The 22265-nt window shown below is 43.1% G+C and overlaps 1 protein-coding gene across 1 annotated transcript in view; it reads right to left on the bottom strand.

Annotated features, from left to right (window-relative positions):
- Window positions 1–22265, bottom strand: part of SLC24A2 (solute carrier family 24 member 2) — a 290443-nt gene that overhangs the window by 19161 nt on the left and 249017 nt on the right. Inside the window, 1 exon segment of the mRNA NM_001144094.3 lies at window positions 7607–7747. Coding sequence (NP_001137566.2) covers window positions 7607–7747 — 141 coding nt within the window.

The raw sequence follows: 22265 nt of genomic DNA, 5'->3' as shown, positions 1-22265 counted from the left end.
CATAGCCTTGACTAGAGGGACCTTTGTTGACAAAGTTATGTCTCTGCTTTTTAATATGCTGTCTAGGTTGGTCATAACTTTCCTTCCAAGGAGTAAGGCGTCTTTTAATTTCATGGCTGCAATCACCATCTGCAGTGATTTTGGAGCCCCCCAAAAATAAAGTCTGACACTGTTTCCACTGTTTCCCCATCTATTTGCTATGAAGTGATAGGACCAGATGACATGATCTTAGTCTTCTGAATATTGAGCTTTAAGCCAACTTTTTCACTCTCCTCTTTCACTTTCATCAAGAGGTTCTTTAGTTCTTCTTTACTTTTCTGCCATAGGGGTGTGTTCATCTGCATATCTGAGGTTATCGATATTTTCCCAGCAATCTTGATTCCAGCTTGTGCTTCCTCCAGCCCAGCGTTTCTCATGATGTACTCTGCATATAAGTTAAATAAGCAGGGTGACAATATACAGCCTTGACGTACTCCTTTTCCTATTTGGAACCAGTCTGTTGTTCCGTGTCCAGTTCTAACTGTTGCTTCCTGACCTGCATACAGGTTTCTCAAGAGGCAGATCAGGTGGTCTGTTATTCCCATCTCTTTTAGAATTTTCTACAGTTTATTGTGATCCATACAGTCAAGGCTTTGGCATAGTCAATAAAGCAGAAATAGATGTTTTTCTGGAATTCTCTTGCTTTTTCCATGATCCAGCGGATGTTGGCAATTTGATCTCTGGTTCCTCTGCCTTTTCTAAAACCAGCCTGAACATCTGGAAGTTCATGGTTCACGTATTACTGAAGCCTGGTTTGGAGAATTTTGAGCATTACTTTGCTAGCGTGTGAGATGAGTGCAATTGTGCGGTAGTTTGAGTATTCTTTGGCATTGCCTTTCTTTGGGATTGGAATGAAAACTGACCTTTTCCAGTCCTGTGGCCACTGTTGAGTTTTCCAAATTTGCTGACATATTGAATGCAGCACTTTCACAGCATCATCTTTTACAAGTCTTAATCAAGAAGCTAACTAGTAATTATTTGACATATAAATGTACCTAGTGTTGGATTAGGGGCTCATTGAAAAAAAAGATTAAAAATAATTTTTCTTTGTAAAATTTCAGGTCTTCATCCTTAACTAGGGGTAGGAAAAGTCTGGGCACCTATTCAGTACCTAGATCTTGAACTAGACATGAAATTTAAATCTAGGTCTGTCTGACTCTATATAGCACATATTCTTAGATGTTAGGAATCCAGGTTATATTCATTTCTAAAGAAAAGACAGGGCCAATAATGCTCAAAATATACCCAGCTTTGGACACTTAATGGTCATTATCATCATAATACTAGCTTGTGCTCTGAATGTCAGAAAATAAAGAACATCAGGGAAATACAGACTAGCATTCCAGCTGTACGACCATCTGCCTCACCCAGCCTCCCATACAGTTCTTTCTTTGGAAGCATCAACTTTTCATGCATCAGCAGTTTGGCTAAGTGTTTCTGGACCATCAAAGTACCTTATCATTTCCAATTTCACAGCCCAGGTAATTCCTTCTTTCATTTTTTTCTGGATTATTCCCCTTCTTTGGACTCTATGGACTCATTCCAGTTATCACTGCCCAGTAGAACCTGTACAGTTATTTAGTTACCAGTCTCATTGGAAGGCTTCCCTGGTGGCTCAGTGGGTAAAAGAATATGCCTGCAATGCTGGAGACCTGGGTTCGATCCCTGGGTTGGGAAGATCCCCTGGAGAAGGGAATGGCAACCCACTCCAGTGTTCTTGCCTGGAGAATCCCTTGGGCAGAGATGCCTGGCAGGCTGCAGTCCACAGGGTCACACAGAGTTGTACATGACTGAGCAACTAACACTTAATACTCATTGCAAGGAAGAAAGAGCTCTTCAAGCCAAGGTCTGGTGTGTCAATTCCTGGTTTGTAATGGTGGCTCATTCTGACATCTGGTGGGATGGGCCTCACACCAATTAGCAGAAAGCAAATTGTGTCCATGTGCTGGCTGGCACATGTGTCCATTTTGTTCCCAATGTAATGGTTTACTTGTATAATTGATAGCTAATGTTCTCATTAGAAGTTTTTAGTACATCAGAATGATACTTTCTTGGCTTAGAAAACATTGCTGGACACTAGCTGGTGGCACAAATTTGCCATCTACTTATTTAATTTAAAAAAAAATTTTTCACCGAGCATCTCCTCTGTGCAAGGTTCTGGGGCATACATATTTAACAAAGTTCTTCAAAGCAATCCTGTTAAAGATTGAAAGTATGGTCTCTGGATTACTATGACCAGTAGTAATCCTTGCTTGTCAATTACCAGCAATGTGCCCTGAGACAAACTATTTCATCTCTCTATGTCTCAGTTTCTGTAAAATGAGGGGAATAACAATATCTAGTTGTATTGAGGATTTCATGCAGATGAAATGTCTATCAAATTCCTTGCATGGAACAAGTGCTCAGATAGTAATGGGAGTTGTTATTAGACAATATTAACCTCAATTTGATTTTTAAGACATGAAAAAACTGAAACTCAGGGAGGTGAAAATGACCTCAGACATCTGGCTTAGAGTCTTGGCTTTGCTTCTTATTAGCTGGTCTTGCTTGGACAGGTCACTCAAACTCTCAGGGCCCCAATCACTCCATCCTTGCTAGAACCATCCTTGGTTCACAGTAGACACATAATAAATACTTGGTGAGTGAACTAATGCATGACAGAAACTGCAAAATCCTGGGTGAGTTGTAAGTACCTTCCTAGATCTGATGGGTCGTGTTTTGGTATCTCATGCATTCCTGTTTTGGAAGAACACCCATCCTAGGCCATGAGAGAATATAACTTTGGGGGGTCTTTGTTTCCTTTATTATTTTCAATTTTCATCAAAGACATTAAGGTTGCATTTCAGTTCTTGGACTTTTAAAAGAAAGCCACTAATTTAAGAAAACTATAAATGTGAAACCCACATTAATTATCTGAGCTGAAAGTATGCATAATTCAGCAAATACTGTCATACAATTTGCATATAAATTAAGTGGAAATAAAAACAAGTGGGGGTATAATTTACTCTGAAACTAGATGTGTATACATTTTAAAAAATCCTGTTTTCATTGTAATTATTGTCAAGGTTTAGGATGCTCATCTCCATGGGTAAGTCAAAAACTACTCAGGATGCAGAGCTACCAGGCTCTGAGGAGTAGCAAGTGTCTCTTCTCTCCCTGGGTAATTTTTCAAGAGGCCCTGTGGCAAGACATGAGGACAGTGGCAGACTGAAAAAAATGGCCATATCACGTTACAATTCCTCCCATGGAGAGATAAGGTCTGTTTCCCAAGCTTTTGAATCGGGGCTGGCCTTAGGCCTTGCTCTGACCAATAGAATGTGGTAGAAATGACAGCATGCAGGCTCTAAACTAGATCTTTGTGGCTTTGTGACTTTCATTTTCACTACTCTTGGAACTTGGCCGTCATATGAATAAGCCCAGGCTAGACTGCTTAAGGACAGAAGACCACGTGGAACAGAATCAAGGTGTTCCAGCTGACATTCCAGCCTCCAGCTATGTAAGTGAGAGGTGGAACTGTCAGGCCAAGCCTCAGCCACATTGCCAACTCGGAGGATTATGGGCTAAAAGAATACTTGTTTTAAGTCACTAAGTTTTGGGATGTTATGCAACAAAAGCTAACTTATGCAAGATCAAACCTAATGAAACTCTCTTGAGCTGAGCGTGAGCAAGAAGCTGCTTACTGGCCTTTGTACCAACCAGCAAGCTTGTTTTGTTTGGCATTCCATATATGCAAAGAGTGACCATGTAACTCAAGCCTGTATGCTCTGAGAGTAAACTGGGACTATTGTATCGATGGTTATCTATGGTTTCCTGAATCACAGAACATTAAAGCTGGCCAGAAATTTAGAGATCTTCCTCCACTCCCGTATTTCACAAAGGAGGAAATATGAGGTCGAGATTTGAGATGTGACTTTCCCATGATCGCACAATGCGTGTGTCTCGTGGGAAAAACCACTGCAGTCAACATGGTAGCATGAGATTGCTCCAGAGTCAGGAGACCTGGGTTTGAGTCTAGCTGCTCCCTCTAGTGAAAGTGAAAGTAAAGTCGCTCAGTCGTGTCCGACTCTTTGCGACCCCACGGGCAGTAGCCTGCACCAGGCTCCTCTGTCCATGGGATTTTCCAGGCAAGAATACTGGAGTGGGTTGTCATTTCCTTCTCCAGGGAATCTTCCCAACCCAGGGATTGAACCCAGGTGTTCCGCATTGTAGACAGACGCTTTACCATCTGAGCCACCAGGGAAGTCCTAGCGAGAGCATGAAGTCCTAGCTCTCACTAGTAAGACTGTGCTTTGTTTCCTCTACTGAGTTTAGAGCAACTTAAAAATAGGAATTGTGGGACTTCCCTGGAGGTCCAGTGGTTAAGACTCTGCACTTCCAATGCAGGGGATGTGAGTTTGATCCCTGGTTGGGGAACTAAGATCCCACATGCCAGCGTGGTGTGGCCAAAACATTAAAAAAAAAAAAAAGAGGAATTGTGACTGATGTGACTTTATGTCTCTTTTAGGGCATAAAGCCTGATGCCTGGCACATAATATATGTTTAATAAATATTTGCTGAGGAAATCTACAAACACCCAAGGTTCTACCTAAAAGCCTCATTTCTGCTTGGAACAGCACATGGTATACTCAGGAAAAGACAGAAAAAAATCCAGTCCACACAGCAATGGCCCTTGGGGGTACAGTGGGGAAAAATCCCACCAACCACCCCAGCACACGCTGTGGGGGCTGGCTCCTGTGGGGTACTGCTCAGCAAATGACCAGTCAGCGGCACTGCACGGGGAGTATCCTGTTCAGCTGCATCTGCTTGCTTTTCACCCTGGGGATTACGGCATCAGCCAGAGCAGGTCTAACTGTAGCCATGGTGGAGTCCTGTTTGTGGTCCAGGAGTCCCTGCTTGACAGCGCTGATCTTCCCTAACAGCTTCCTTGACTCGGATCACAGAGGGAGCGAGTACTCTGCCAGCCTTTGCTCTGAGTCCCACCCAGCCCTGAGGTTCCAGGACCTTGAGTCGCTGGCAACCTCCTCCTCCCATTCCTGCACGTCTTCCTGATGGCTCCAGCAGTTGTACACTGACATCGATCACTCTTTTCTTTAAAAGTTATTTAAAAAATTATTATTAAATTAAAAAATCGATGTAGAATTGATTTACAATATCATGTTTCAAGTGTACAGTACAGTGATTCAGTCCTATATATATACACTATGTGTATATATTCTTCAGATTCTCTTCCCTTACGGGTTATTATAAGACACTGAGTCTAGTCCTCTGTGCTGTACAGTAGGTCCATGTTGGTTATCTGCTTTATAACATTGATCAGTCTTATTAGTGAACCAGGCCCCTCTGCTCTGGGCCATATCACACTAGATCTGCTGTGGGGATTTAGAAAACCCTGTCTGTCTCCCTCATTTTCCTCCCTGAGCTAAGCAAAAGCATTGAGCTAAATAGCAGAGCAGTGGTGACAGAGAGAGAGGGAGAGACAGGCAATGAGTGAGTGAGTGCATGTGAGCATGTACATCTCAGAAATGTCCTTGTGATGGGAGCCAAGAAGAAACTGAACGCATTCCAGCTATTTGGCTGCAGGTTTCCAGGAAGCCAGGCCTTTGTATAGAGCAGATGCTCTGTAACAGCATCTTGAACAAAGAAACCTAGATAGTGCTTTAAATGAGCCACACCTGCTACATTCACCCATTCCTAGCAAATGTCTAATGCCAGGGGTCTTTATGTGAGGGGTCATTCCTGGCCTGTACTTGATAAGACAAGGCTCTCTGTCAGGTTGGCTTATTTCTGGGTCAGAACAGAGTAATGAGACAGGATGTTTCTCCAGTCTTTTTCAAATGAGGAAAGTGGGATCATCGCGGGGCTTTTGAAGAAGGATGCTAAATTATGCTGGATGTTATTGCAGTATTCTATTCCAAATGCTTTTAGCAATGTTTTTGTATTTTTACCTTCTGGCACCAAGAAATATGAGGAAGAGCCCAAGCTGTGTGGTCACATGGGCCTGGGTGTGAATCTCAGCTCCATGCCCTAGGAAGTGACCAGGCGTGAGCTAGTTAACTCCTTTTGCCTAAGTTTCTTTCTACTTATGCCTATATATATATATATATATAAAATTAGTAGATATACACTTTTGTTGAATGAGTACATGTGTGAAGGCCCATAATAAAAAAGGGAAGCTGTTTCTCTTTATTTCTTTATTTGTCATTAGTTCTTTCACCTTTTGGGGCAGTGGCCCAAGAACCCAGTTTGACAACACTGGAGGGGATGTTCTTTTAAGCTGATCTACACTCAGACTATACTTTGCTGATTGTAAGATGGTATTGTGTTCATAGCACCCAGCACACAATCGTGGAAGATAATAATATTCATTATGGTAATGATAATACTGGAGGGAGCAGATCAGACATGTACGCATTTATACCACACGAATGCATTGCTTTAAATTATTTTTTGAATTGAATGAGTAATTTGTGTACACAAACAGTCAACAAAATGCAAGTCACCCTTCTGCCTCAGACCTTCATTTCCACTTTGCAGAGACAATCACTGTGGTAGTTTTAAAACATGGTTGCAAATTCTTTGAAATTGCTGCCATCAAGGGTGTCATATGCTGTAGGACACTGATAATTTTGTTGCCCTAGACAGATTTATGATCGCTCTGACTAGTAGAGTTCAGTGGAAGTGACTGTGTGACTGCTGAGACTAGACTAACCAGAGACAAGGAGCTTCTCCTTGTGTGGCAAGAACACTGACTCTTGGAGCCAGGACCTCTTATGAAAGACATTTGACTATCTTGATGCTGCCATACAGTGAGGAACCCCAGTCACACAATAGGTTCTCTAGGGGATGATCCCAACTGAGCCCAGACTTTGAATCATCTCTGCTCAGGTGCCAGAAACATGAGCGAAGAAATCTCCAGATAGTTCTGCAGCTGCTGCTGCTGCTAAGTCGCTTCAGTTGTGTCCGACTCTGTGCGACCCCACAGATGGCAGCCCATCAGGCTCCTCTGTCCCTGGGATTCTCCAAGAAAGAATACTGGAGTGGGTTGCCATTTCCTCCTCCAATGCATCAAAGTGAAAAGTGAAAGTGAAGTCACTCAGTTGTGTCCGACTCTTTGTGATCCCATGGACTGTAGCCTACCAGGCTCCTCTGTCCATGGGATTTTCCAGGCAAGAATACTGGAGTGGATTGCCATTTCCCTCTCCACCAGATAGTTCTAGCCCCCAGTCATCTAAGCCTTCCCAGCTGAGGCCACAGACATTCTGGAACAGAGACCAGCCATCCCCAGTGTGTCCATTTGAATCCCTGATCCACAGGATCCACGAGCAAAATAACCTGGTTGTCATTTCACACCACTAAGTTCGGGGGGTGGTTCATTATGTATATTTGCTAACCAGAACAATCACTATCATCACGCATCTGTCCAGAGAAATTTCAAGCACATATATACATACGCATGTATATATGTCATCCTTTCTTCCTTTCCTTATAGGAGCAGACTCTTGTTGTATGCTGTGCTTCCCCTCCTCCCCTGACGAGAAATTAAAAAAAAAAAAAATGCTTTACTTACAGGTTTTCGAACATCAGGTAAGGTAATCCAGAGAGGAAACACTATGGGGAGAACAATTAGGAATGTGACTTGTTTGCGTGGATCAGAAGGCCAGGCCAGGCTGAGAGGCTGGTCCTCTTCATCTTCACCTGTCTCTGTGGTCTGTTGTAGAAACAAGGAGATAAAAAAATAAACAAAAATGATAATAACGTCCTCAGGCCACAAAACAAGGAGGGGATCTTCAGATCCCACTAGCAGCTTTCTTGGGTCATCTCAGCTGCTTTCATCTATGGACTTTTTAGGTCTATAAGAGAATCCCATCTGTCATAGTCCGAATCTCAGGAACAAGAAATACATTGCTCAGCCATGTGGATTTAAGAACTTCCTTTCCTTTTTACCTTTCCTGGTGTCTCAGATGGTAAAGCGTCTGCCTACAATGTGGGAGCCCTGGGTTCTATCCCTGGGTCAGGAAGATCCTTGGGGAAGGAAATGGCAACCCGCTCCAGTACTCTTGCCGGGAAAAGCCCATGGATGGAGGAGCCTAGTGGGCTATAGTCCATGGGATCGCAAAGAGTCAGATGTGACGAGTGACTTCACTTCACTTCACTTTCCTTTCCCTGAACATTCTCTAGCTTCCTGAATTGATCATTTCAACTGGAGTGAATTACAGTGCCAATCCATGAACTTCATAGGAGAAACCACGTCTGCATAGCAAAAGACCCCAATTATGCAAATCTATGTTGTATTTGCAGGCTTCCTCTGTTGAATGCAACATATATTTGGCTCAGTGGCTCAGTGGTAAAAGAATCCTCAGGTTCCATCCTGGATTGGGAAGATCCCCTGGAGGAGGGCACGGCAACCCCCTCCAATATTCTTGCCTGGAGAATCCCATGGACAGAGGAGCCTGGTGGGCTACAGTCCATGGGGTCGCAAATAATTGGACATGACTTAGCGACTAAACAACAATGTTGCATTCGCAGAGAAACAAGAGAATGAAGTAGAGGTGCTAAAAGTGTGGGTGTGGGGTGCACAGGGCCGCAGAGCTGGGGGTAAATCTCAGTGTTTCTGTCCAGGCAGCAAGCAGCCTGCGTTTTATTTGCTGCCTGCTGAAGTCAGCAGCTTTTGAACTTGAGCAAAAAGGGGCAGAAGGCAGATCAGGGCCTGGCAGGATGACTATTAGCCTGTCAGATGGGCCCTCCAAACCTCCAACACAGTGCTGCAGATAGCATCCATCACTCCCTTCCCTGCTTGTTTAAACATGAAAGTGTAGCAGTCAGGACCATGCGTCAGATCTAAAAATATCAATAGGAATTTTCCACTGATGCTTCCTTTTGAGATCATATAAATAACACACACAGCTCCTGCTCCCCTGTGTCCCCCACCTGGGACTCTTGCTTCCAGAATCCTGGAGTATTTCAAGCAGTAGCACTGAATCCCACCAGCACCTCTCCCTAGGGAGGTGGTAGGTGGGCCAGTCTCAGGCCATGTGGTCTACAGGAAAAGCATGCGACTAGAGACAGGAATGAGTGTGACGCTCGACCTGCTACTGTGTTATGTTTACTTATTTATAATGTATACCCTAATACTGCCAAAAGGATTTTTAGTGGCTTACACAATCACCCTCACTTTCTCTCCAGGAGTTGAAACAAATAATTAAAAAAGCTAATCTTAAGCCATACTGAAAAAGGTTCTTTCCATATGAGTGTATGTCCTTGGCAGCAAGTGAAAGAATTTTAAACACCAAATACGAGGGAATTAAGAGGATTAGGTAATAAGGCAGAATTAGGAAGTTGGTGCATATTATTTGGGTTGTCTGGATCTTCATTAAATATGCTTATGTTCTCCATCTCATTGTTCTGTAATACGTTGGAAAAGAAGGAGGATCTAAAATCAGTCATCTACGTTTCCACCTTAGGAAACAGGAAAATGAAGCACAAATTAGATCCAAAGTAAGCAGGAGAAAAGAGATAATAAAAATCAGAGAAGAAATCAATGACACTGAAAACAGGAAGTCAACAGAGAAAGTCAACAAAAGCAAAAGCTGTTTCTTTCGCTATGTAGGGTCCATCCACTGTTTCCTTTACCCATCCCTAGCGCTCCTGCCCCTGACAGAAGCTTGGGTGTGCTGTTCCTGGTTCCTCCTCTGAGCCACCTCCACCTTCTCCCAGCAGATGCAGCAGATGTAGCAAATATCACTCCCTATAGGGCTCACCCAGCCTCCCAAGGGGTCAGTTGACTACATGAATAATCTCTATGTAATGAGACCAGTGAAGACTAGAAAAGAGGTGCATGTTAACTGTTTCCTTCCAGATATGATCTTTCTTGTTTCACTCCAAATGAATGACTTTCTGCTCCCTACCTGGGAGATGCCTCAGGAATAGGGAGGATCATGCGAGAGTTGAGACCTTACATTACATGCAATAAGTACCCTGTATCATGCAAGGTGAATGGTTTTATTCAGACAGAGAGGAGTCTAGCACTTCCTTGAAGACCCATCAATCTGATCTGGTCATCAAGCTCCTTCCCCTTCCAGAATGGACACTCCCCCACCCCGCCATGGTCAGATCCCCCACTGCCATCTGCAATCTAGAAACTTCTCTCTAGACTCTAAGTTAACCTTTTTTTTAGAGAAAAAAGCAAAAGCAACTCTTTATGACTCATATCATTTTAATGACACCAACAGATGGTGACATTTCATCAATAACCCTTCTGCTTATAACCTACGGATTAGCTCCTTTCTCCATCTGCCAAAGTCACCAGGCAGGCAGTGCCACCAGCAAATAGTGGAAAATAATTGTCTGTTTAGATACATAAGCTCTAAACACACTACCATCCAACGCAAACAATTAGCTATATTGTACGGCTTCCAAAAGCTGCATTTAAGGTGGCTGTTGCTAGAGCAGAAATGGACAAGGAGAAGATGCTGGGTCTCAGGTTACACAAACAGTGCTCTCTGTGGGGACATCATGGCCTCTTGCGGATGAAGCTTGCCATAGACAGAAGTTCAGGGGCCCAGAATCCTGCAGAGCATTTGAGAGGTACCCAGGGAGCAAGGCTGTCAGCATGTCTTAGGGGAAATTCTCTTTGTCTTTTTGCCAAGTGCAATCTCACTCTGGTTCAATGGGTGACAGCTTGCAAGCTAGTTAGAAAAGTGGAAAAAAAGTACTGTTCCAAGTCTGGGGCTTGTTTTGCCTTTGCCCAAGCTGGGGCTGCTGGCATGCTCATTTGTCTCAACCCCAGGAGAGGCTGGGCAATGATTTTCCAGTTTTTCCTGGAGTCGTGGCATCCTCACTTTGACCTTGCAATAACCCATCCTTACCTCCTAAAACTTCTGTAGCATATCCAGAGAAAATGCAAAAATGATCCAGAAAGAAAAAGTCAGCTGTCTTGTGATAAAAGGGTTTAGAATAGTGTAAGATCTGGGGTCTCTGTAGAATCCCTACTCCTACTACTGCTAAGTCGCTTCAGTCGTGTCCGACTCTGTGCGACCCCATAGACGGCAGCCCACGAGGCTCCCCCGTCCCTGGGATTCTCCAGGCAAGAACACTGGAGTGGGGTGCCATTTCCTTCTCCAATGCATGAAAGTGAAAAGTGAAAGTGAAGTCGCTCAGTCGTGTCCCACTCTTAGCGACCCCACAGACTGCAGCCTACCAGGCTCCTCTGTCCATGGGATTTTCCAGGCAAGAGAGAACTGGAATGGGTTGCCATTGTCTTCTCTGTAGAATCCCTAGAATTATGCAAAATCAGGGCAGCAATGATTGATTTTGCAACCCCTGACACAGGCTTCCCACGTGGGGCTAGAGGGTAAAGGACCTGCCTGCCAATGTAGGAGATATAAGAGATGTGGGTTTGATCCCTGGGTCAGGAAGATCCCCTGGAGGAGGGCACAGCAACCCACTCCAGTACTCATGCCCAGAGAATCCCATGGAAAGAGGAGCCTGGTGGGCTACAGTCTGTACGGTCGCAAAGAGTCGGACACAACTTAGCAACTAAACAATACTCCCTGACATGGAAAACCTGAGCCTCAAAGTTTCCACACAGTGACGTTCTGGTTGTCCAATCTTGAAGGAGTCAATGCATCCTGGCAGGAAGAGCAGGTGCTGGAGGATCAAGAGATTTGAATTTCAAAGGGGAGACAAAACAAACAGCACCAAAGAATTTATTCTTTATCTATTACGAGGATGCTGGCAAATGACACAGCAAGAGCTTCTGATTGTTCTCTAGTATCTATTCTGCATGTTACGGATGGAATTGTGTCTTTTCCAAACTCCTGTGTTGAAGTCCCAGCCCCCAGGACCTTAGCTGTGACTGAAGACAAGGCCCTTAAAAAGGTGATCAGGTTAAAATGAGGGCTTTATGAGGGGTCTTAACCCACTGCAATTGGTGTCCTTATAATAGGAGGTTAGGACTCAGAGAGACACCAGGGATGTGCATGCTCAGAGCAAAGACCACATGAGGACAAAGCAAGAAGGCAGCCAAACGTAAGGAGAGGGGCCTCAGCGGAAAATGACCTCTAGACACCTTGATCTTGGATGTTCAGCCTCCAGAACTGTGAGGAAATAAATTTCTGTGGTTTAAGCCACCTGGCCTCTGATTTTTTTTTTTTTTTAATGGCAGCCCTAGAAACCTAACATATTGCCCTTGTGCTTTAGTGACAGAAGGCCTCCTTTTACCTGGGCCTGGAATAAAGTCTCTATTTCCAACCTTTCTTGTCATGGGATTAAGTTCTGGCCAATGAGATGGAATGGGAAGTATCTTCTGCAACTTCTGGGATGTGTCTTTAAAGGGTGGAGGCGTATCCTTCATCACTCATTCCTCCTTCCGGCTGCCAGGAATGGGGACGTTTTGGCCAGAGTCTGAACGGTCATCTTGGACTCACAAGGTGGAGAAAGAGTATAAAAGGATCTGACTTTTGACACCCATCAAGAGCCATTCTGGCCCTCGGCTGCCTATAAAGACTTGGGAGAGACATAAAATTCTATCTTATTTAAGTCACTGTCATTTTGGGGTTCTGGTTGCTAATGGTGGAACCTTATCCTAGCTGATCCAGTGGCCTCTTTATGAGGAATCAAGGGAGAACAATCTTTCACATCTTAGCATTGGGAAAACTCATGCTTCTCCTAGAAACTTTGAGACATCTGTGAATCAGGGAAATGATGCTATTTATTTCTTTGCACTGGAGAGTTCAGAGGCAAATTTGTAACCCCTGACCAGCAACCACAGCACTGGGATCTGAGCTCACCTTAGTCTAGTCTTACTGATACACTTCCCACTATCTTTTCCATCCTTTGCTGCACTTTCTCAAAAATAGTCATTTTATCCTTTTCTTTCATCAGATGTATTTTGCAAGCAGCCCCAGATCTTTGTGAAGCAAGGTGGGACAGACCTAGAAATACAACTCTGCAGTGATCCTACAGAATTTTGGGGATAACTTTATGAGAGAGAGAGAGAAAGAGAGGAGAAGAGACAGAGGCGAGATGCTACTCTATGTGATACCATTGTGATAAATGGACAACTACCTTCTTGGATTCATTTATCAACACTGAAGGTTGGAATCTAGAGGTCTGGCTATCAGAATACCTACTTACAGTTAGACAAGAACAATTCCAGGGGTCAGCACCTATTGGGAGGTCTCCGGGGCAAGCAACTTAGTTTTATTTTCCTTTATCTAGTGAATGGAGGAATGGCAGCAGTCTGTCTTGTTTGTGATCTAGTAGCATGAGAATCCAGAGAAGGCAATGGCACCCCACTCCAGTACTCTTGCCTGGAAAATCCCATGGATGGAGGAGCCTGGTAGGCTGTAGTTCATGGGGTTGCGGAGAGTCGAACATGACTGAGTGACTTCACTTTCACTTTTCACTTTCATGCATTGGAGAAGGAAATGGCACCCCACTCCAGTGTTCTTGCCTGGAGAATCCCAGGGACGGGGGAGCCTGGTGGGCTGCCGTCTATGGGGTCGCACAGAGTCGGACACGACTGAAGTGACTTAGCAGCAGCAGCAGCAGCAGCATGAGAATTTGTCCAGCTTCTTTGCACGTGATTCTTGTACTATTTCCACCGGTACCTGGTCTGCGTGGTTTGCCCCAGCACAAGTGTCAGGTTTCCAGTGGAGGGGCCTGAGTTGGATTCATTAGTCCAGTAGCTGCCTCTCCAGCCAGAAAAATATTTCTTGGAAGCAACATAATTTCTTATTTTTATCTGTGAAGGGCACTGTGCAGAATTCCAATGTGAAGGTGAGCCCGCTTTAATGCAATCTCTGTTAGCAGAGAATTAAAATGAACGCCCGGGAGGCATCTGAAAATAGGCCATCTTTGAGTTCAGTTTTATTGATCGGTAATAACGTCTCATCTCCAGTTCACAAGGAGCAGTCTCAGAGGATAACCTGAACCTGCCTCGATCTCAGCTTGGTGGGGGTTCGATTCTCCTTTAACCCTCACAAAAGGACCACTCAGTTCAGCACTATAGAATGCCACCTCTTTTCACTGGAAAGTCCCTTCAGTGTGGCATGATGCTCGATAAAATACAATGCCAGTACTTTCATATCTACGTAGAAACAGAATTCATTTATGCTAAAACACTGGGCCAAGGTCAAGCTGGGGGCAGGTGAAGATTTACAGAGATTTGTAGTGTAGTATCGTTAGTCACTCAGTCATGTCCGATTCTGCAACCCTATGGACTGTAGCCTGCCAGGCTCCTCTGTGCGTGGAGTTTTCCAGGGAAGAGTACTGGAGTGGGTTGCCATTCCCTTCTCCAGGAAGTCATTTGTACTTCTACTTAAAAAGAATAGTCCCTAATACATTTATTATTGCTGCTGATTCTATAATATATCTGTAGGAAAAAACATCAGTTCTACCTCTACATTGTACAGCTACACAGGTGCCCACATGAATGATCAAGCAGGGCAAAGCTCATGGAGTGTGGTGCATGCTACAAATCCCCAACAGGGACCCCAGGGGCTGGGAGTGGGAAAAACTATCCATAAAAACATTCATCAAGCCTGAGACATGAGGCTGGGCAGGTGAGTGCATCAAGAATATTAAAACTGTCACCCTCAACAAAAGCCACTAATAAAACACGTGAAATATCTAGGCTACATGGGAGGCATTCATCTATAGACTGGGGCAATCGCAGGATGCACAGTACCTGAAAGAGACCAGGGGATCAGCAAACGTTAATCCTCTTCCCTTCTGTCCTTAACCTCATCTCTGCAACTAACTAGCTGTGTGCCCTCAGGCAAGTCAATGGAAATGCTGGAATAGAGAAAGAACACACCCATGCCACCTGCAAGGCATCTGGACCTGGTGTACCTCACCCCTTTGCTGCTGCTGCTGCTGCTGCTAAGTCGCCTCAGTCGTGTCCGACTCTGTGCGACCCCATAGACGGCAGCCCACCAGGCTTCCCGTCCCTGGGATTCTCCAGGCAAGAACACTGGAGTGGGTTGCCATTTCCTTCTCCAATGCATGAAACTGAAAAGTGAAAGTGAAGTCGCTCAGTCATGTTCGACTCTAGCGACCCCATGGACTGCAGCCTACCAGGCTCCTCCGTCCATGGGATTTTCCAGGCAAAAGTACTGGAGTGGGGTGCCATTGCCTTCTCCCCCTCACCCCTTTATTGGCCCCCAAAGTCCTTTAAAACCTTGTCATTGTGAAGCAGAGTTTTTTTGTCTTCTGCATTGTTTTAATGTGGGACTACCTTCCTGTGGACTTCGCTGGTGGCTCAGACAGTAAAGCGTCTGTGTACAATGCGGGAGACCCAGGTTCAATCCCTGGGTCGGGAAGATACCCTGGACAAGGAAATGGTAACCCACTCCAGTACTCTTGCCTGGAAAATCCCATGGATGGAGGATCCTGTTAGGCTACAGTCCATGGGGTTGCAAAGAGTTGGACATGACTGAGCAACTTCACTTCACTTCACCTTCCTGTCCAAGAACTTGTCATTCATTTCATCATATGGACACTGAATGATTGTGAAAGACAAGCTGCAATCATAGACCTCTGCAATCATTTGGTAGAGGGCCTTTAGGGCCCCAGAATTTCAGAGCCAGAGGAGACCCGGGTCGTTGAGCCCACCCCCATTACTTGAGGGCCCTAAGATGAAGTGATATGCAGAAAGGAGGAAGCTCACAGTGCCAGGTTCCTTTCACACCCAACCCAAGGCTCTTCCAAAATAGCACATGGCCTTCCCTCCTCACTCCTAAGACACAGGTATGAATGTGCTTTCTGTTCAATTACACCTAGATTTGAAGTAAATCAAATCTACTGAACAGCAATGCTAGCTATGACAAACACTAAGCATGTAATTGACATAAATTTTGTTTGATTTTCTTGAGCTTAATTTCTGGTGGGTTGGATGGCCCACTTTCCTGAAAAAGCTGATCAGAAACACCTGATTCTTAGGTGCACTCTTTTTCTTGAGTCTGCTATGGATGGGATATTTGTGTCCCTCCAAAATTCGTATGATGAAACCCTAACCCCCACAGTGATGGTGTTCAGAGGTGGAGTCCTGGGAAGGTGATCAGGTCAGGGTGGCGGAGCCGTCATGACTGGGATTAGTGTCCTTATACGTAACTGGGAAGCTAGCTTGCCCTTCTGCCTTATGAAGACATACTGACTAAATGTCCATTTACGATCCAGGAAGCAGGCTGCAACAGCCACCTAATCGTGGACTTCTCAGCCTCCCAAATTGTAAGAAATAAATTCCCATTAGTCAGCTACACAGTCTGTGGTATTTTTCTTACAGCATCCAAGACAGCTTTGAAGGGGAAATGAAGGGCAGATTTGGGAGTATGTGTGGGGAGTGGGGGCCACTGTGATGCTCTCTTCCCTCCTCTACCTCCTTGAGTGACATCTCCAAAGAGCCAGGTACAAATTTAGAAGTCGGAAAGATAATAACAAGTATCATATATTAACACATGTATGTGCAATATAGAAAAATGGTGCAGATGAACCTATTTGCAGAGCAGAAACAAAGACACAGACATAGAGAACAAGGCCACCAAGGCAGGAAAGGAGGGGTGGGATGACTTGGGAGACCGGGATTGACATATATACACTGCTATGTATAAAATAGATAATTAATGAGAACCTACTGTATATCACAGGGAACTCTACTCAATGCTCTGTGGTGATCTAAATGGAAAGGAAATCCAAAAAAAGGGATACACACACACACACACACATATATACACACATACATCCATATAGCTGATGCACTTTGTAGCAGAAACTGACACAATATTGTAAAGCAACTATACTCCAATAAATTTTTTTTTTACAAAAGAAATGTGGGTACTGATAAGATATCAATGAATGTCAGAACTCCAAATATAGGTGAAAAAGAAAGACTTGTCCTTTAGCATCTCTGTCCAAGAAAAATGTGCAGAAATTTAGCTCAGGTTTGATATAGGATGAGGTGACAGGCAAGTACACCAAAATGAGGGCTTGAGATTTTACGGGCATTTCATTGCTCAATGTCACCCCTGATTCTCATAACAGTGGATAATCCTGTACTGGCTACTTCTAAAATGAATATCTAGGGGACACTGGAGGAGATGGATTAAGCCCTTTACAATCATAAACTTTCCTGAGGCTCACTTTAGCAAGCAATGAAACAGGAGGCGGGTTATTTCCAGATTCCAGCATTCCATGTTCAAAGGCCAGTGGAACCTCAGGGGAAGAATATGCCCCACAAAACAGCATCATCTTTGAACAGGGATGATGTGCTTCTCCTCCTATATCTGTCCTCTTTCATTATTGAAGCATTAAAAATACTCTCTTTGACAGAGGTGGCATGTTTTATTTTTCCAATTAGGTTTCCTTGGGAACTGGTGGAAAGGTGTGTGCGTGGGATGCTCCTAGAGAGAGAAGAAATCTTGAAAGTGTCTTACCTAATGAAGGGATTGTTGGAGAAGGGATTAATAAATTAATAGACAAGACCCACTTATGCTCCAGGACATTGTTTTACAATGTGATTGCTGTTATATAAAACTGACTGAGATAATCTAGGAAGAGCACTTAGAACTGTGTTTGGCGCAGAGTAAACACTCAGTAAATGTTAGTTATTATTATTATTGTTAATAAATGGTTAGGAGAATAACTCCTTCAAAGATGTCCAGAAGAAAGAAGTTTGACTTGGTGAATTATAATACTTCCAAGCAATAAAATTCTATGATTCAATTTTTTCATGTGAAAGTGGGAACTGCAATAATTGTGTTCCCCCATATATCCATTCATCTGACACTTATTGAGCATTCATTGACTGTAGTGATGTCAACAATCTAATTTACTTTCCTGTTTTGTAAGAGGAATAAATAGAAGACCTTTGTAAATAAGATGAAAGGAAAAATTCCACAGCCCTAAAGAGAAAACGCTCTTTTATTTCAGCAGATAGGCTGTAAGCAGAGTTTTTATCTGAAACAAAGCTTCCAAGCAGACTCATAATATTGTGACACCTTGATTCTGTGTTTTGTGCAGAGCTAAAAACAATCCTAGAGTTGGAGCTCTCAAAGGTAAAATTACCAAAAATGCAGAGTCATACTTTAGTACAGTGAAAAGCTCTGAAATCAACATCTATTTGGCAAGTAGAAGGTGCCAAAAAACATTCCATGAAGTGCTTTACCACCAAGGAAATCTATTAAAAATGAGATTAAAAAAAATATCCATATGGTTACTGTATTAGTCTGCTTGGGCCACCACAACAAACACCATAGACTAGGTGGCTTGAGCAATAGAAATTTGTTATAAATACCATAAATACCAGCTGCCTCAGGGACAGTAAGTGGTTCTCATCTCATCTTCATTTTTGTTTCCCTAAACCAGGTGGCCAATTAGTGTGGTCAACATACCAGCAGCTTTCACTTTGTCTATTACAGAACTAGAATGTCATGCTTGAAATTCAAAAGATCAACCCATAAAAATTCTTCACGACTGGGTTGTGGATCATTTTGGTCTCACAGACCTAAAGACCTATGCTCAAAACCTCTAAGTGGCACAAGGGAAAATGGATTTTGGGGACCCCAGAGCTATTGTTCAGGGCTTGCCAAACAAGGTGTGTATGAGTCATTTTGCGAGCAAACTCAGAGTTCTGGAATGGGTCAGCAAAGGGCTAAAAGGAGAATTTCATTTGTCATTTGCCTTTCCTGTTTAAAAAGGGAATAAAAACAGGATAGCCATGAGAAGAAAGTCTGTTAGACACAATGATGAAAAAACCAGAGTTGCATTTGGAAAAATTCAGGTACTCAACTCAAAGATGAGTCCTTACTGACTCTTAGGGACAGAGTGTTGTGTCCCTCCAAAATTCATAGGTGGTGCTGAAGAAGACTCTTGAGAGCCTCTTGGACAGCAAGGAGATCAAACCAGTCCACCCTAAAGGAAATCAACCCTGGATACTCATTGGAAGGACTAATGATGAGGTTGAAGCTCCAATACTTTGGTCACCTGATGAGAAGAGCTGACTCATTGGAAAAGACCCTGATCCTGGGAAAGACTGAAGGCAGGAGGAGAAGGAGGTGACAGGGGATGAGACGTTTGGATGGCCTCATCGACTCAATGGACATGGGTTTGAGAAAACTCCAGGAGTTGGCGATGGACAGGGAGGCCTGGGGTGCCGCAGTTCATGGGGTCGCAAAGAGTTGGACAAGACTGAGTGAACTGAACTGAACTGAGGTCGTAGGAGTGAGACCCTGATGCTACAGGATTAGTGTCCTTGTGAGAAGAGACTTCAGAGGGCACTTCTCTACTTTTTCTTGCTCTCTCCACCCACACTCCTCACCCTTTTGTGTATGAAAGGCTCTATGAAGACAAAGGGAGAAGACAGCCAACTGCACGCCAGGAAGAGAGCCCTTGCCAGAAACGGAACTGGCTGAAACCTTGACCTTAGACTTCCAGCTTCCAGGACTAGAAGAAAATAAATTTCTGTTGTTTAAGTTGCCTAGTCTGTGAATTTTTTGTTATGGCAGCCCAAGCAGACTGATACACACCTACCATATAGATAGTTACCTTTTTAAAGAATCTTATTTTGAATCTTTTTTTTTTTTTTGCTTTAAAAGAAATCATCATGTTCACTTGCTATAATTTATTTGAAATTAATTTTTATTGGAGCATAGTTGCTTTATAATGTTGTATAATTCTTTCTTTAATGGTGACTTCTTTATTTTTAAATTTATTTTAATTGGGGGGTAATTGCTTTAAAATGTTGTGCTGGTTTCTGCTGTATAACAACATATGGCTTATGAATCGGCCATAAGTATACATGTGTCCCCTCTGTCTTGAGCATTTCTCCCTGTCCCCCATCACACCCCTCTAGGTCAACACAGAGCACTGAGCTGAGTTCCCTGAGCTATACAGTTACTTCCTGCTGGCTATCTATTTTACACATGCAATGGCACCCCGCTCCAGTACTCTTGCCTGGAAAATCCCATGGATGGAGGAGCCTGGTGGGCTGCAGCCCATGGGGTTGTGAAGAGTCAGACACGACTAAGCGACTTCACTTTCATTTTTCACTTTCATGCATTGGAGAAGGAAATGGCAACCCACTCCAGTGTTCTTGCCTGGAGACTCCCAGGGACGGCGGAGCCTGGTGGGCTGCCATCTGTGAGGTCGCACAGAGTCAGACACGACTGAAGCGACTTAGCAGCAGCAGTGTATATATGCCAATGCTACTTTCTCAATTCGTCCCCTCCTCTCCTTCTCCAACTGTGTCCGAATGTCTGTTCTCTATACTCATATCTCTATTTCTGCCATGCAAATAGATTCATCAGTACCGTTTTTCTAGATTCCATATATATGCATTAATATATGATATTTGTTTTTCTCCTTCTGATTTACTTCACTTTGTATAACAGGCTCTATGTTCATCCACCTCACTGCAACTGACTCAAATTCGTTCCTTTTTATGGCTGAGTGAATAACCCCTTTTCCACTCATTCTTTACTGAGTCTTTGAGAAATCTCTTTATTTTTGTTTCCTGAGTTTTTCAGTGTCTTTGCCCTTGTATTATTTACCAATATCCTTCATTCTCTTGACTCCACTCTTATCTCTATGTGTCTACCACTTATCTCTTTCCAAGAGATAAATCAAGAAGAGGTCAGTTACAAAGCATCTCTTCTGGGAAGGCAGCACCATCCTAAGATATCTGTATTGCCTTCTGAGTAGACATCCTGAACCAACAGAGAACATTTAAATGTTATACAGATTTTTAAAAAAGTGATTAATCTCAGCCTGTCTAGCAGTAGGAAATAATTGACCCTCCCCCTTAAAATACCATTTTATGGTTTGTTTTACATATAGATGGGAAAAAAAAAAAAAACTAGCATCAAGAATTTAGCATATCAAACACAAAATGATAAGCTTTCACTCAGCAATGGCAACCTGAAAACACTTCATCTGTTTTTCCATGACTTTGAATTGAAACCAAGATTTCAAAATATTTTGCTGTGAGTGATGAAGCTGTCTGGACCCAAGTTTCCCATGAAGCCAAGAAACCATCTTATATTAATGTAAAATGGCATTTGGAGGGTCTGGTGAAATATAATTACTTTCCTTCACTTTGTATTTTGCCCAAATAATTCTGAGGTGCAACCTACAGACAAGATGGATTTCTTTCTGTACTGCTGCTATAAACTGGTTTTTGTATAGTTTTCATGGGCTTTGTAAATCCTGCTGATACAAATCATAGAAGATTTGTCAACATAAAAGCTACTGAAGAATCATAATAATTCAAAAGTCATTCTCATTGTTTTATCATCAATTGGATTACAATTACTCACAGGACCAGTGATATTAATGTCAGTTTTTTTTCAGGGTGGCAATGGCGTTTTTTTTTTTTTCTTTTTATTAATAGTCAGCCCTTAATGTATCTTATGTGAATAATTAATAGACTTTCTTTAAACTCCTTCAGAAAGCACAATGACAAATGGTGTTATTAACAGTAAGATTCTAAGTGAAGTTATTATTCTCTGTCAATATTCAAATTTAGGCAGAAACTCAAGAGTCAGATCTATCTATTTCATTTTAACTGTGTTCAAAAGGCCTCTGTGTGGATCTTAAGCAGTTGGTAATACTGTACAGGTCATCTGATATTGAAACTGGATCTCAACTTTTCCTTAAAACATAAATGTATAGATTGAGAGAAAAAAAAGCGTTATCTCCTTGGAAATGAACCCATGTACTATGGCCTGGTAGATAAAACACTAATTTTTGCTTTTCTCCTGTATAGTGTGTACTAGGTTTTCTTGGATATTAATACTTTTTTTTTTCTAAGGCAATCATAGATCTAACATGGCTTGGACCTTGAAAACTCCAGTCTGAGGAAGAATCTTTGACTATTGTTTTCCTTTCATACTTAGGTCCTGCCCTCTCTCCCCAGCACTGCCCCGTGCTCCCCTTCCACCAAAACTTCCTTTTCCTGAGTGCCAGAATGCTCTTATGTTTCATCAATGTTTCAAGAGATTGAATAGTCTCATTAATAGGGGGGAATTTGGTTCTTAGCTGTTTTTAAACTTTCAAAATGGTTGACCTGGCCATTACACCATAATCATTTAGAAGAGATACTTGCTCTTTGAATAACAGGAAGGTTTGAGGTTTGAAAACTCTCTGTTAAGCATTGCTGGGACTTCCCTGGTGGTCCAGTGGTTATGACTCTGAGCTCCCAATGCAGGGGGTACAGGTTCCATCATCCCTGG

This window comes from Bos taurus, chromosome 8 (genome assembly GCF_002263795.3).
Source record: "Bos taurus isolate L1 Dominette 01449 registration number 42190680 breed Hereford chromosome 8, ARS-UCD2.0, whole genome shotgun sequence".
Taxonomy (NCBI): domain Eukaryota; kingdom Metazoa; phylum Chordata; class Mammalia; order Artiodactyla; family Bovidae; genus Bos; species Bos taurus.
This window is presented reverse-complemented; position numbering and strand designations above follow the sequence as displayed.